The following is a 15106-nucleotide window of genomic DNA, read 5'->3' as shown; positions in this document are numbered from 1 at the left end:
AAGGCTAGACAATCACCTTGCTGGGGTCGTTTGACCCCAGTACTCTTTCCTGCCATGGCAGGGGGTTGGACTTCATGATCTGCTCAGGTCCCTGCCGTCCCTACTAACTATGACAAACAGCCCCCATGCTGAGGGGGGCAGGGGTTGATCCATGATGGCCTCCAAGAAGCTAATCCCAGCTCACCTCTTTCTCTGATAGCAGCAGAGGGATTAAAACACAAAAGAAGCTCTTGGCTCCAGGAGCTTCTTAAATTTGGAATTTAATTACTGTAATGGAACTTGTCTTTGAGTAACTTCACTCATCAAGAAACCACTCTCCTCTTGCCTTTTTCTACAAAACACCGTAACGAGGCGTGCAGCTGGCATGGTCTGCTGAGCAGATGTTAATAATGTTATGTTCAAGATGCTAGCAAATAGTGAGCCAAATGACTGGATTATCTGCAGTGGATTCTTTGTTTAAAGCTATGCTTGCTTAAGCCATAATGTCATGTGTGCGTGCCGGACGGTACCGGTTCTACAGGATAGTTGCACATCTGCTTCTGAAAATACATTGCATAAGTAGCTGAACTGTGTATTGATACAGTGGATTATTGGGGAATCTCTGGTCTAGTCTTGTGTGTTTATGAGGAACATTTTAAGTCTCTTGTGATTTCAGTGCTCAGACTGTCTTGTATATTCCTAGTAATTCCAGGAAAGTCAAGGCCAGATTGTAGTCTCCTATAGAGCATGACTTGGAGACGGACATTTGGGCTGAAGATAACTAACTCCTCCCAGTAATGTCTCGTAGAAGGTGTCACTAGTTTCACGTGATATCAAGTGGAACGGGTGCAATTCCGATGCTGAAAACCTTTGTATCTCCTGGATTATCATGCAGGTGGCTGCCTTCTTGCATTGAAGGAGGCTGAAGAAGTGATGGTTTCAGAGGAAAGCCAGTCAGCTGACAACTTAGCTGCCACCGTTATTTCTGAAGATCCTCACACTGTTCTGGTGGAGTTTTCCTCTGTGGTGGCAGACACTCAGGAATACATCATCGAGGTAATATAGCCAAAACCATTGAATGAGGAAGGACAGTGAGAAGGAGGGCTTGTTTTGCACTGAAACCAGTGCAGTGCTTGGCCACTAATGCCCACACAGCTGTGCATGTTCCTCCCCTGGCTGCTGTATTGGGAGGAGCAGGGGAAAATGGGGCCCAGCCAAAGCCACCTTCTCCCCCAGGGCTGCAGAACATGCAAGAGCTGCATCCCCACCTGTGAGGCAGAAGGACCTGTGTGGTTCCTCCCCTTTACCCTCATTTCGCGTGGCCTTGGGGAAACTGGGGGAGGAGAGAACCGGGTGAAGATTCCAGCCAGTCCTTATTCCCTCTCAGCAACTCCAGTTCACGGCCTGGGGGAACTGCAAAGAGCTGCCCACTTCAGAAGATTATTTGACCTAGAACAAGGAAGTCTTTGCAGGAGATGCTTACAGTCCTAGTCCCTAGCTTCTCCCCAAACAGGATTCTGTTGTAGTGTTTTAAACACCATCTTGTTGTCTCTCTCAAGACCGCCACAGAAGACATGGAGACCAGTGAAGCTACTGAAATAATAGAGGGAACAAGACATGAGGTAGGCAGGCCCTGTCACCATGCTGCTTTGCTATGCTACCCGTTATGCACTCCCCTTGTTTAAATGAACTCTAGGCATCCAAAAAGCCACATCGAGTAAACCAAAGCCTGGCTGGCTTGTTTTGTTGGAAAGATGCAGTTTTGCAGAACTGGCTCTGTGGCCCGGCCAAAAATATTGTACCTCCTGGCTAAGTAAAACAGCGTGTTAACACCTTATGGCCTTTGTGAACCTGATCCTCTTAACAAGTCACAGAGGATACTAAAAGTAAAGATGGAATGGAACAGAGGGAATGTCAGCACTACACATCCCTGCCTTGTCTCACTGTGGTGACGGACCAGTCTTCTGCTGAACAGCGTGCAAGTCCCATTGTGATTTGTCCAGCCTTTTAGGTTTTTGCAGTGCCGCTATCGCTGTCATTTTGAGTAACTAGTCTGTGACCTCCAGCCTCAAGCAATCATTTAAGAATAACTGAAGTTGTGGCTTATGCAAAATGATTTTGTCCCCAAACATGGGCAAAGATTCATCCCTTAATGACATACAAAGATTCACTCCTCAGTTCACCCCTCAATGAAATGCATCTCATCCTCTTGCCGAGGGGCCATAACTTCAGGAGATGGTGGAACTAATTTGAACCTATTCAGTGTTGTCTGTATCAGTTGTAAAACTACTGGTTGGCAGTCACATGTGTACCTGTGACATAATTGGCAGGGGATGTCAAGCAAATTGAACTGTCAACATTTGAAATGCTTTTTAGAAAAAAAATAAGGCTGTTTCTCTTCTTCTTCCGCACAGATGGACAGTCACATCATGAAGGTTGTACAGCAGATAGTGAACCAAGCAAACTCTGGCCACCAGATCATTGTGCAGAACGTTACGGTGGCAGAGAACTCGGAGGTAACCACTGATGCTGCAGACACGATCACCATAGCAACTCCAGAGAGTCTCACGGAGCAGGTTGCTATGACATTGGCTTCTGCTATCGGTGAAGGAGCGGTGCTGACGACAGAGGGTAGCATTGAGACGGAGGAAGCAACAGTAACGATGGTTGCATCAGAGGACATTGAAATAATGGAGCACGCAGGAGAGTTTGTTATAGCTTCCCAGGAGGGGGAGGTGGAGGTTCAGACAGTGATTGTGTAGTCCTTGGCACAGGGTGAGTGGCAGATCCCCAGCGCATCCAGCAGCATTTCTCTCCAGGGTGGGGAATTAGGGTAGAGCTGCATAAGCTGGCCCATCCCGGTGTCTGACGAGTGGGAGGAAAAGCCATCTTGCATACAGTTATATATAAACTAAACCAAACCAAACCCTTTATAACCAGATGGAAGTGGCTTGAATCAAATACAGCCCTGCTATTATACTTTTCAGTTGACATGGAAATGTCAGACTCCTGCATGGTTTTACTGTGGAAGTGACTGCTCAGTCTTGACTGCCACAGACTCCGTGTTTTGTACAGCTGCCTCAAATAAATGAACGTCCTTTACAAAGTAGTAACCTTGGACCACAGGACGGTAGTGTTCTGAGATTTACCTTTCAGCATAGAAGGTAAAGCACGCGTGTCGTTTCTTGCAAGAGAGACTCCTCGCTACCTAAGCTAACTGTAGTCAGTTAATAAACTCTGAGGCATTTTTGGGGTGAACTTATCAAAGCTGGAAGGCTTCTACTTCCTGCCTTCGAGCCTCCCCTTGTAATGGTAATGCAGGTGTAGCTTGCTTGATCATGAGAACAGCCTTACATACATGTGTACGAGCAGTACATCACTTGCTGGGTCACAAGGCTGCTCCAAGAGCTGGCCTGTCCATGTAGAAAGCCATACTGTACATGATGTTTTTTACCCAGGTACAGATTTTTAATTGCCTCCTGTACAGTTTCAGCTTGTAAATAAAAAAAAAAAAATACATTTTTTTAAATAAAATATATTTTAAGTTGCTTTTGTTGCTCTCTGATTTCCACTGTGAGTGAAACAGTGACCGTGAGAACAGTGAGGTGTCTCTGCCACAAGAGCAGGCTTTGGGTATCTTTAATTCAAGACCAAGCACAAATCTACTACTTGCTGATGCAGCTGGGCTACAGCCTGTTAGGCCAGGAAGCCTGCAACAGAGCTATGATAAGTCTTTGGTGAGGGGTTTGGATGGCTTTTCCATTTATTTTAAAAGAAAAAATATAGAATAAAGTATTCAGCAGTCCTATACAGATGAGGTGGCAACAAGTAGTGCGGTTCTTGGTAATACATGTGAGCCACGGTTTTCTCAAGGGACCCAAGACCTAGATGTAATCCATAAATCTAAGATTAGCTGTACAGCATACTAGCGCTTTGGGCATACTCGCACAGAGCTGATACGCCTACATAACTATAAGATTTAACACGTTCCTTTCATGAACTGTCTGTTTACCCTAAAATGCACTGAAAGGGCCTTTTCAAGGACTTGTATGTTAATTTTATTACAATACTTAATACAGTTCCTTGAAGGCTTTATTTGCATAGTTTGATATTTTTTTTTCTTCCTTTTGTGATAGTTATGATCCTGCTTCATGTTCTTTAGTTCTTAAGCACATATGAAATGTGGCTTCCCCAAGGCTAGCATCATACCTTAGCTTTAATTCTGCCACTCAAAACTTACTGAAGACGACAGAACATTTTAGGATGCATTGAGCTATAATCGCATCTTAAATGGCTGCTTTCTACTGAGACCCATCATCTTAATCAATTATGTTCAGTGGCACAGATATAAACTGATTGCTGTCTGCAAAATGAATGTATTAACAACTGTATTTTACAGTTATGTTCTTCAGAGCGAAATCCCTGAATTGTAGCACTTAGTGGACATTAGTGTCCTTTCAAGAGTCCTTTGTGGCCTAGGAAACCCCTGGCAGAAATTAAAGAAGACATTTTTAAAAAGAGTTAAATTTCCTCAGGTTTTTTTCTTTCTTTCTGAGATTCTGGGAGGTTTAATGATTTCCTTTATGTTGATCCAAACTCCTTTAGAGTATGCATTCCTGTATGCAGTGTGCTTGTTGTGGGGCTGCTGCGCCTGGCAGTGAGGGCACTCGTATCGTCTCGATTTATACCACTCATTGGATGTTTGGTTCGTGAGAGCCAGGTACAGAGTGAAACAGCAGTATGCCCCCAGTACCAGAGAGAGGACTATCACAAAGCCAAGCATAAAGATGATCCTGGGAAAGATCAGGAACAGGTGCTGCAAAGACAGACAAGTAGTAAGTGGCTTTAAAGGCACAGGCCGTACCCTCTGATTTCAAAGCACTCCAATCAGTGCTGTTAATCACAATGCAGTTCAGCTAAGGGCAACTCCAAAATGAACCACTTCTGCATTTTGGTTATCTTATCTCCCCAGTTCTGCCGGCCCACGGGCTATGTGTGTAGTCAGAGTTAACCAGAAATACACCCCTGGGGGAACCGTGTATCTAACAGCCCTATGAGATATTTAACTTCTACTGGATGGGAAGGGGTCTGCTTTGACATGTCAAGGACGGTAAACAATCTGGCATGCTCCTTTAAAAACTCATTTGTACGGGATAATGGTAACCTGATTTCTGTAAGACCATGTCTGTATGTATCAGCTTTGCGTTGAGCTGGAATTCAGAGAAATGGCTTTTCTGAAGAAACTGTTACCTACGACAATTGTATACTTTGAAGTGCCTGTGATGACAATTCCTCTAACAATATGTCTGGGCTCCCTGCTATGAAGCCCATAGGCCCTCCACCCTTATATAAGAGATGGATGTGCAAGAGGATTCTTAACAGATGAGACCAAATCAAGCCTTTGATCAGGCTGCACACTCAGAAGCAGGTTAAAGTCTAGATACTTGGAGTTTACCTGAATAAGAAAGGGAATCTCAACCTCGTGCTCCTGCCCTTGTTCATCAATGTAACTCCCGTACATCATATTTGATAGCAGCACTACTTGGATTAGGAAGGCTACTGTTATGATTGCAATGTCAGCAGCCATAGCAGTCAGAGTGAAGAGGTAAATGACGAAATATCTCATGTTGAAGGCCCCGATACAGTTGTTGACCCAAACACAGTGGTGGTCAAAACGATGTACACAGAAGTTACAAACACCTGATCAAAAAAGGAAATACAAGGCAATGTAAGTTATCTGGCTTTTAAAGGACATTGGAGATTTTTATGCAGCATGGCATAGTTCTTTTAAAGGCCTGTCCAGGACTACGATGAGCATTTGCTGTTCTGGTACAAGCAGAGACAAGTGCCTAATCTTACAGGGTTAGGTGCGTGTGCAGGAGCATCTGGTGGTGGTTGTGACAATCTAAACAGCCTTCCAAGTCCCTTCTAACAACCTGGTATAGTCAGAAGACTCAGAGAAAAGCCAAAAAACTTTTCCAAGAGCACGTGTCACTTCTGTGCTTTTAAAGGATAAACGAGAGAAACTGCTTCAACTTGTCCATCAGTTAGAAAAACTTAACTTCAAAAAGATCAACCAAGGCTAAAACAGATTTGAAATTCAGTTCCCTGTTCTACTTGCCTACCAAGGCTGGAACTCAGAGATTTGGGTTTCTCCTGTTAGTGCTGCCTACAGCGGCACAGGCAAGAGAGAGCAGCTCCCTGCTCTGTTTTAGGTGATGGCAAGACCACCATGTTCTTCAAGAGAAACACAAATCCTGAACTTGGGTCTTGGGAGGTAAGGCCTTTTCATGTCACTGTCACTGCTCTAACTTCCCCATGTAGGTAGCCAGCTTGCTTTCCCAGTGTCTTTTCTACAAAGTGCAAATCTAGAGCCACACATAAGAGACTGTGCCTGCAAGACATTCTCCGGAACCAACCAAGGTTCTAGTCTCCACAGCTGTAGTCTCAGACACCTGGGAACCTCTGTTCAGGGGGTTTATAAGCAGCCAAGCTATGGAGTTGGGCTAGTGAGCTGGAGGCCTTCCTACAAATGAACAAGAACACCAACGACCTTGTGCTAGACTTCATCTGGGGAACTATATTAAAGGCATGGGAGTGGCCATTATTGGTAAGAAATTGATTTAGTAGAAGGTTGATTTTGTTTTATATCTCAACAAGCATAACGATGACAACTCTTACTGCAGTGCTTTGACCTGGCCGGCTTTTCCATGTGGCACGTGCGACACATGACGCCTTTCTGAAACATCGCACCGTCGTGTGCGTAAACCCGAAGATAAGACTCTTGATTTGATTCTGTTATTGTACCTAGAAGAGAAACAGTGCCATGGAGGAGCAAACTCTTTCCCTTCACAACATTTAGTAGAGCACAGGGCTGCTTCTGCCTTTCGAATCCGTCTGTGTGTTGCCAGAATATGGCAGGAATGTTGATGACTGTAATGAATTGCTAAGGGTACTAAGCCCATGTTTGGCACTATTCCCTATGGCAACATCTTACTGGATGGAAGTCAAGTTACAAAATACTGATGTTTGCAACTTGACCCAGACCCACGAGAAAAACACAGCAAACAGAACAAAGGGTATAAAATCAGGAGGATGGCAGTGCTTTGGAAAGGGGAGGAAAGCACTATAAATCATCCCCTCCCTTGGCTTTCCCCCTTCAACGCCTGTTCAAAAAATGCTCTCTCTTGGTTTCAGAACTCTTCCAGGATACTTTCTGCTGGCAGCCATTCTCCGCTCAGACCCCTCCTTTCAACCAAGCCCATCACAGCAGGTAGCAGTTACAGTGGTGATGGGTGGAGGAAGAAACGGGGAGGTGAGATCATTTGACCAAAGGTGCAGAGTCAATTAGGATGCAATCCTGGCTCCTAATCACAAGAGTTGCCAGGTCCCACTCCCTGTTCTGGAAGCTTTAGCATTCCAGCCTTCGGAGCACATAGGCACAATACAGAACATACAACCAGCCTGCTCTCCTCCTTGCTAGTGCGTAATTACAAGCAAAGTGCTCTTAACATCCCCCCATTCCCCGCCCCACACACACACCATAGTTTTTTGTGGGGGAAGTGCTGAGGGGAAAGGTCAAACTGCCACTTGTCATTTCAATCCTTTGTACTTGGAGCACTAAGACACTGGGATGCAGGGAACAGTGCACCACACAAGGCTGAGAGTGCTTCTGGTCAATTCAAGGATGCGCTGAGCCATTGGAGGAGGCAGTAAGTCAAAGGCAACGTGATCGTCACTCACACAGCGCACCCATTTCCCCAGTAAAAGCTGCATGCCTTGGATTTCTAGCAGGACACCACGTAACGTCTGAGCCTTCATTTACTAGTCACTTTGTTTTTATATTCTGTTTTCACACAGCTGCCACGGGCACACGGCCGGAGCTTACCTGGGTTGGTCAAAGCGCACAGCACGAAAGCCCCCGTGTTCACCGCAAGCAGCAGGTATGGCAGCAGAAGGAAGCCCGTGTTGAACTCCAGCTCTTGGCAGTAGCCAAACACTTCCCAAGTGTATTCACCGTAAACTGCTGCCTCCAAAGCTACGTGCAGGCCAGCAAACAGGCTGTTTCTGGAACCAGAGGGGAAGGGCAGTCCATTTCACAACCAGAACCCAAGTCGTGAGAGGAGCTGCGCTTGGACAGAAGGCTTCAGCAGCAAGGACTTTCCCCAAGCTGCCCACTGGGTTCCCGGTCTCACAGGCCTAACTCAGATTCCCCAGCAGCCCAGCCAACTGCTCTCTTGCCTGGTGTTACATCATGAGTTCTCCTGAAGCCAGCAGAAAGAGCTCTCACAGCTGGAGACCCCTCCCTGCATGACCTTCCCAAATCTGCTTGCTTGTTCTAGTCAATCTCAATAAGCCAAGTACAATGTCTCATAATTAAGAGGGGCCCACGTGGGCACCGACATTTGCCATTATGACAGGCCAGGTCTCAGACAATAACAGTGCTGGCAGAGACTTGGCGTGATCCCCAGAACTGATCTAGAAGCACGGAATAAGCCAATTCAGCACCATCTTCACTTTAAGAAATGCACAGCTTAGCAGTCCAAAGGGAAAGGCAGAAGCAGCAAGTGAACAGACGGGTGGCATTTTGGGAGGTTATTAAGGGCAAACACGAGCTCAGGCCTGTGAAAAAGGCTGCAGATGCCACTAGAGACGTTTGAATTGTGTGCTGTTTCTCTAACGTTTGGACTTGCAGGACGTACAGCACCCTGAGCCCAGCAATGGCCCAAAAAATGGGTGCACCAATGGTGGAGGCTGAAGGGAAGGGCAGGTCCGTTAGCTCTGCTGCTGTGTCACAAGTCAACTAGCACCACCCCATTAGGTATCAGTTCTATGCTATCAGCAGTGCACACTTTATTACAGCTTGAACTCTCCATTGCCAAAAAGGCTCCGTTTTATGCTACGGTTTTCATGCTGCTCTTGACATCAATTTCTGTGCGAAGTCCAGAAATAAATTCCAGATCTGTCTCTGCTTTTGCTGGCTCTCGTGACAGCCTGGCTGACTAACCTGAACACAGACAACTGGAGCTCTCCCAGTACCCAAAGTACCCAGAGAGAACTGTTGAGCTACATTATGTTATCTGTAAAATTTACTTCATTCTTTAAGGGTTAACATCCTCTCAACAGAGGAAGAAGACCAGAATCCATGGTAGCCCCTGACAAAGACAGAAGTGCATTTAAGTGCAATCTAGCATGGCTTTGCGGGTGCCAGTAGGATGATCAGAAACAGGCCAGGAAAAGGGTGTTAAAGGAAAAAAAGTGTGGTACCGTGTGTGTAAGAGCCTCTGAAGCACCCTCTGCATTGCTCTTTGAAGCCGTGTTGGGACTATGAATGAAAATACCTGCAGCAAATGAAAACACCATGTCACTTGAGTTGCACTTGAGTGCTTGTTCTCCCCTGTGAAAACTTCAAACAGTGTAATACTGAATGTGTCTGTTGCACCTTCCCTCTGGGCATTCCCGAGTGTAGGACAAACATTAATAACACCTCCGAATGCCTCTGAGGTAAACATTATACCCATTTTACAGGCAGGGAAGCTAGTGAATGGGGGGCTGGATTTATACAACGGCTATTGATGCCCCTTGATAAACAGGTAGGTGTGTTTAAAAATCCTACTTGATCTCTAAAAATTCACGGAAACTAATCCTAAGCCTATCCAATTCAACAGCTTTATGTTTTTCTGACTGTTACTTCAGAGCTGCCTGCTTCCATTCAGGAATACACTTAGCTGACTCAGTGCTGCAGGACTGCTCGTCTCTTCACGAGCTGTGCACAAGACAACTTATCTCTATAGCAACACTCCACTTCATCAGTGGTGCAAGGTGCACAGCAGCAAAGCAGAACAGCTACCCGTGACGAGCAAGCAAAAATACACTGCACCTCATGTCTTCTCTCAGATGTGACAAGACAACAAGAGACATGAGGCTTGGGAGAGATGTTACGCATAAGTCTTCTCACTGGTGTGTCTGATGGCTGTTTGCAGGAGATTAAAAAAAAAAGAGGCTACACTAGAGGTGTAGGAGGTGCATTAGACACAACTAAGCATAAAAACAACTCACTAGGAGTCTTTCAAAACCCGGTTTTCAATTAACAACACGGACATGTGTTAATTGTCATCCATTGTTGATTTGAGAGCTGGCAAAAGGAAACACCCAATTTCCTTCCATGTAAAAATTAATGTGGTGCAGCATAAGGAGCTCTTTCAGAGGGTTTCCCCACCCCCCTTGAACTAAACAGCATTCATGTTAGCCAAAGCACAAAGGCTCTTGAGACTGTTGCGTTCGCCTCCAATGGTTACAGAAGCATATGGAGAGACCTGTAAATAGACTGCAACCATTTCACCCCAATGAGCCAGTGGAAGCATGAAAACCAGAACTGTAGGATGGAAGCTGACCTGTCAGAGAGCTAGAAACAGCTGTGGTATGTGTAAGTACATCATTTTATTGCTCAGAATATACATGCAAGGTAGTTAAAATAATGCAGTCAGATCCGACTTCTACAACCTGTGGATTTATGCACTTTGGAACCAGGGGCTAGAAACCGTCTTTTAAAAGATACTTTTTATCGATACTGGAAATTGCCCTGCCATTGATTATCTTGTGAGAATTTCAAATTACATTTCTCTGAAGAAACAAGTACTTCTTTACATCTTAAATGGTATTTATAATATATTTTGTGTTCATGGCAAAAAAAGAAAAAGTCATTTTAAGTAAGAAAGGAAGGCTGATGAGTAACTTGCTCTGTGTATTGATTCAAGACCAGTATAATGCAAAAGGAAAAGAAAATACTGCCAGTATTAAAGCCAGGATCAGCTCAGTCATGTAATTAAATGTTAAATGCGACTAGTTACTAGACTGACTTTTCAATGTTCTTTCCCTGCCTATAGTACAGCATTATTACTTTCTGTTTACACAGAAATATTTTGAAGAATCTAAACTATTTGTTTCTTCTTGTTCTAAATTCTCTTCATTCATGTCATTCAAGTAACCCTGAAAATCTTTAATCCTCTTTTAAAATTCCTCACTACACTTGTTAGCATAATCTAGGCAAGTAGCACTATGACATACATGTTGTTTAGTAACATTTGACAAATATTTTTTTTCTGAAAGGTTTACAGTCAACTTCCAGGCGTCTGTTATTTTTATTCTCCATCAAAATTCAAAACAAACTTTTGCTGTCAGCCACAAATGCTGTAAAACACGAGTCCACAGGGCTTTGGGGCTCTGAATTATCATGCAATGCCACTGAACCAATGTCATTTTTCAATTGTCACATGCAAGTTAGCACTATTTGGCGGTCATTCCATGCACCGAGTGGTATGTTCATGTGTGCTAAATTTTGGTGTTGGTTTTGCAGCCCCAGATAATTACACCCTTCGTTTATCTGCAGAACAGAAACAACGTAGAATAACAGCTGTGCAAACTTCCCCCTGCTGGTGAACAAAGGGATTTGCTGAGTGGGGAATTCTGTGTCTGCAGCTTGTGCAGATTTTGGTGCTTCTGCTGAGACCAGCTGCTAAATGTGATAGCGCAATCTGACAGAAAGAGCTGTTAACTGGACAGAGATCTCACTGCAGAAAGGTCATTTAGTATGAGATAGTACTGAGTTTTGGTCACTCTCTGCAGCGTTTGAACTGGTGATTAAGACATGAAGGAAACTGCATTTCTATTCATGATGTCTGTTTACATCTACTTAGAGGGGTATGCCTTGGGCTCCATGGAGGTGTCCACATGAAAATTACGTCGCCACCCAAATTCCTTGAAAACTCAGAGTCCAGAGACGCTGGGTAGAATCAGGGAGAGAGCTCTTCCCAGCTTACCATAGGCAGGCTGATATAGGCTGTTTCTGCTCCATCCTCTGCATTCTTGGATGAAAACCTGCTCACTAGGGCGCCCCAGGGGAGGACAAGCAGCAATGGCCATGAACTGTTAGAGGACGGTTTCAGGTTGGTTGTAAGGAAGAGCTTCTTTATGGTAAGGGTGACCAAAATAGACTTCCCAAGGAGGTGGTGCCATCCCCAACCTTGGAAGTCTTCTTGAGGAGACTGGACACTGACGCCTTGCTGGGATTATTTGATCTCCATAGTATTCCTGCCCAGAACGGGGGGATTGGACTCAATGATCTTTTGAGGTCCCTTCCAGCCCTTAATTGCTATGATTCCTCACACACTGTCATACAGGGATCTCCCAGGAAGGAGCCAACCCACATCTCTATCATCCCTCATCTGTTCTGCCGACGGCCTCTAAACCTGCAAGGCCTGGACAGGACTGAATCCAAGCAAATAAGTGATGAGCTCTTTTCTACTTTCTGTACATTCTGGGATATAGGTAATGTGCCAGATCTCCCTGTTCTGTATGGTTTAGCAAGCACCATGCTTAGCCCCACAGAGATGCATCTTGTGCCCATGTGAGTCAGAGATGGAGGCTCACCCTGCGCTGGTGTGTGCTCATATTCACACTAAGGAGACGCTGCTACTACCTGGCACGAACATAACGGTTAATGTTGGCTTGCTTACCTGGGTTATGCAATGCATACCTCTGGCAGGGACATGCTGCTTTCTTCCTGCACAAAAGCAGACTAGAGCAACGCCAGCCAGAACTAAACACACGTAAATCACGAAGAGAGCCAAAAAGTCCATCTTGAATCCTGCAACACAGCAAAAGCAGCTTGTCAAGTTTGCCTCCTGCTGCACTTCAGTGTCTGGGATTAGAAACACTGTGTGTTGTTTTATTAGACCAGTAAAATACAGGAACTGGCTCCGAACAGTTGATTTCAGAGCACCGCTTCCTGCGCAGCTTCAACAGTGCACGTGAGGCATTTCAGAGCAGGTGGGTATAAAACACACACAAGGACAAACAGGAATGCACGACAATGGCGCTGGAAAGCTACGGATCTGCTAAGACTGCGGCGCCCGAGCGGTCTCTGGGGTTGCTGAGGATGCCTGCAGCCGGGAGGGAGCTGCCCTTCCTGCCCCCCGCAGGCGCCACTACAACGCCCGCTCTCGCCCACACGGGAGGGGCAGGGGTGCCTCAGTGACCCTATGTAGGTGTATGGAGGGTGACGGGGTGGCCCTATGGTGGTTGTATTGGGGTGCCAGTGACCCTATATGGGGTGTACAGGAGATGCTGGAGTGACCTCATATGAGACATACAGGGGATTTTGGGGGACCCTATGTGGGGTGCCTAGGGGTGCCACAGTGACCCCATGTGGGGTGTCTAGGGGTGCCCGAGTGTCCCAACGCGGGACTTGTGAACTCTATAGGGGGCCTCCCGTGCTCACCGCCGCCCAACAGCGCTCGGGAACCGGCCGCCGCGCTGCGCCCCGCGTCACGTGACCCGCCGGCGGCCAGCCCTGACAGCTGCAGGGGCGGGCCTTCCGGTTCCTGAAGCGGAAGTGCCTCCTATAGGACCGGAAGTCCCCCTCAGGCACACCGGAAGTGACCCGCTCTATCTTCCCAAGACTCGCGCGGTCGGTGTGCGCCTTGCGGTGATGTCACGCCCCCTCCATCATCCCCGCCCCCCGCGTGACATCACACCATGGGCAGTGTGACGTCACATCGCCCAAGCGTCCTTGGTTTGTGTGACGTCATGTTCTTGTCACGTGCTGCTTCACGACGTCACGGCGCTCGCATCGCTGTCACGGTGAGCCGAGGTCACATCACCAACTGCCTTGCGTGGGCCAGGGGACTCAATGCCCCCCAAATGTCTCCAGCAGGATGGGGCGGAGATGGTGGGGATTGCCCCCACACTGGCAGCATTCATGGGGACATGAGAGACCCCGCTTGTGAGGAGAAGTCTGCCTGTCCAGCACTCCAGTTGCAAACGCGGCACAGCGATGACCACAAATGGCAGGCAGCCGGGCAAAGCAATGAGTCCTCCAAGCTGAGAGCCCATCTGTGAAATTAAAAATGAACAATACAGCCCCCATTTCCAATGTCTTACCAGAAGGCCCAGTTGGAAGCGCCGAGGCACACCTCCTTATTTATTTATTTACTTTTTTAAAGACATTGTTCATGTTCCCCACCAAATCAAGTCAATCCAGAAACATAAATGGCCCTACAACCGGCATGCATCCCCCACCTCGGCCCCGGGGCTCCAGATATTTCCAACGTCTCCTGGCTGGCATCCTACTGCAGGCCCAAGCCCGGAGGCCGAGGTTCGGCTGCCCCCAAGTTTCGCCTGCCCTCAGCCGTACGGCCGCAAGAGCAAGGTAGAGAGGAGCCTGCCCTTTCCATAAAGTCAGCTTCAAGCCCCAGCGTTAAACCATGCCAGAAAAACAGTTATCCCGTAAGGAAAACTGCCTTTGTTAACCCAGATGCAAGGTGTTTCCCCTGCCAAGGAGCACCTCCTCGCATATGATGCGGTCACGGCATCAAGGCCACATTTGTTACTTTGGCGCAGGGTGGTAAGTTAATCCCCAGTCAGCGAAGTCTTTGGTGACGTTGCCTACGGTTCACAAAACAATTCCCCAGATTCCAGAATTGCAATCCTTTGTGTGGCTGCCTGCTTCCTCTGAGCACAAACCCTACCTCAGAGCTCACATCCTTGACGGAAAAGCTTCCCCAGCTCTCCTCCAAGGTGCATCGCTCCTGAGACCTGCCACCTTGTTACCAGACCCGCTCCTGCGGGAGCATGTTGTGAGGAAGGGTTAGCTCAGGAATTCCCAACCAGGTGCCGGGCCACCCTGGGGCGCTTGCAAGAGTCTGAAAAGGGTGCTACATCTGGCTTGTCCATGCCTGGCCATTCCCCTGGCCCCACTACCCAAGGAGGTAGCATTGTAATAAATAAGTTCATTTTTGAAATGGGGTGCTGCTCAATTCCCAAAAGTTTTGGAAGGGGGGCCCTTGAGTCTACTGAGGGGTGCCTCGAGTCTAAAAATGTTGAGAACTGCTGGGTTTTCATAGATTTCATAGACATTAGGACTGGAAGGGACTTCGGAAGATCATCGAGTCCAGCCCCCCCGCCCGAAGGGCAGGAAGTCAGCTGGGGTCATAGGATCCCAGCAAGATAAGCATCCAATTTGCTCCTGAAAGGGTTCAATGTTGGTGCTTGAACCACCTCCGATGGCAGGCTGTTCCAGACCTTGGGGGCTTGGACAGTAAAGAAATTCTTCCTTATGTCCAGCCTG

The 15106-nt window shown here is 46.9% G+C and overlaps 2 protein-coding genes across 3 annotated transcripts in view; one reads left to right on the top strand and one right to left on the bottom strand.

Moving 5' to 3' along the window:
* Nucleotides 1–3527, top strand: part of E4F1 (E4F transcription factor 1) — a 12539-nt gene extending 9012 nt beyond the window's left edge. The window contains exons 11-13 of the mRNA XM_019542128.1: nt 875–1035; nt 1539–1601; nt 2394–3527. Coding sequence (XP_019397673.1) covers nt 875–1035; nt 1539–1601; nt 2394–2741 — 572 coding nt within the window. The 3' untranslated portion in view covers nt 2742–3527. The remainder of the gene's footprint in view (nt 1–874; nt 1036–1538; nt 1602–2393) is intronic.
* A 197-nt stretch (nt 3528–3724) lies between these two features.
* ZDHHC4 (zinc finger DHHC-type containing 4) lies at nt 3725–12656 on the bottom strand. Of its 2 annotated transcripts, XM_019541850.1 has the most exons (6): nt 12495–12656; nt 9247–9320; nt 7868–8046; nt 6661–6786; nt 5435–5679; nt 3725–4795 (listed from the first exon to the last, which is right to left on the bottom strand). In XM_019541850.1, exons 1-6 carry the CDS (start codon nt 12615–12617, stop codon nt 4511–4513), a joined length of 1032 nt encoding a protein of 343 aa, XP_019397395.1. In that variant the 5' UTR covers nt 12618–12656; the 3' UTR covers nt 3725–4510. The 2 variants fall into 2 exon arrangements, with proteins under 2 accessions (XP_019397395.1, XP_019397394.1); XM_019541849.1 differs by lacking the exon at nt 12495–12656 and having other exon boundaries at nt 9247–9667.
* Between the last annotated feature and the right edge of the window lie 2450 nt (nt 12657–15106).

Source organism: Crocodylus porosus, unplaced genomic scaffold, assembly GCF_001723895.1.
Source record: "Crocodylus porosus isolate Cpor-Errol unplaced genomic scaffold, CroPor_comp1, whole genome shotgun sequence".
Classification (NCBI taxonomy): Eukaryota; Metazoa; Chordata; order Crocodylia; family Crocodylidae; genus Crocodylus; species Crocodylus porosus.
The sequence above is the reverse complement of the archived record's forward strand: the minus strand, read 5'-3'. Positions and strand labels throughout refer to the sequence as shown.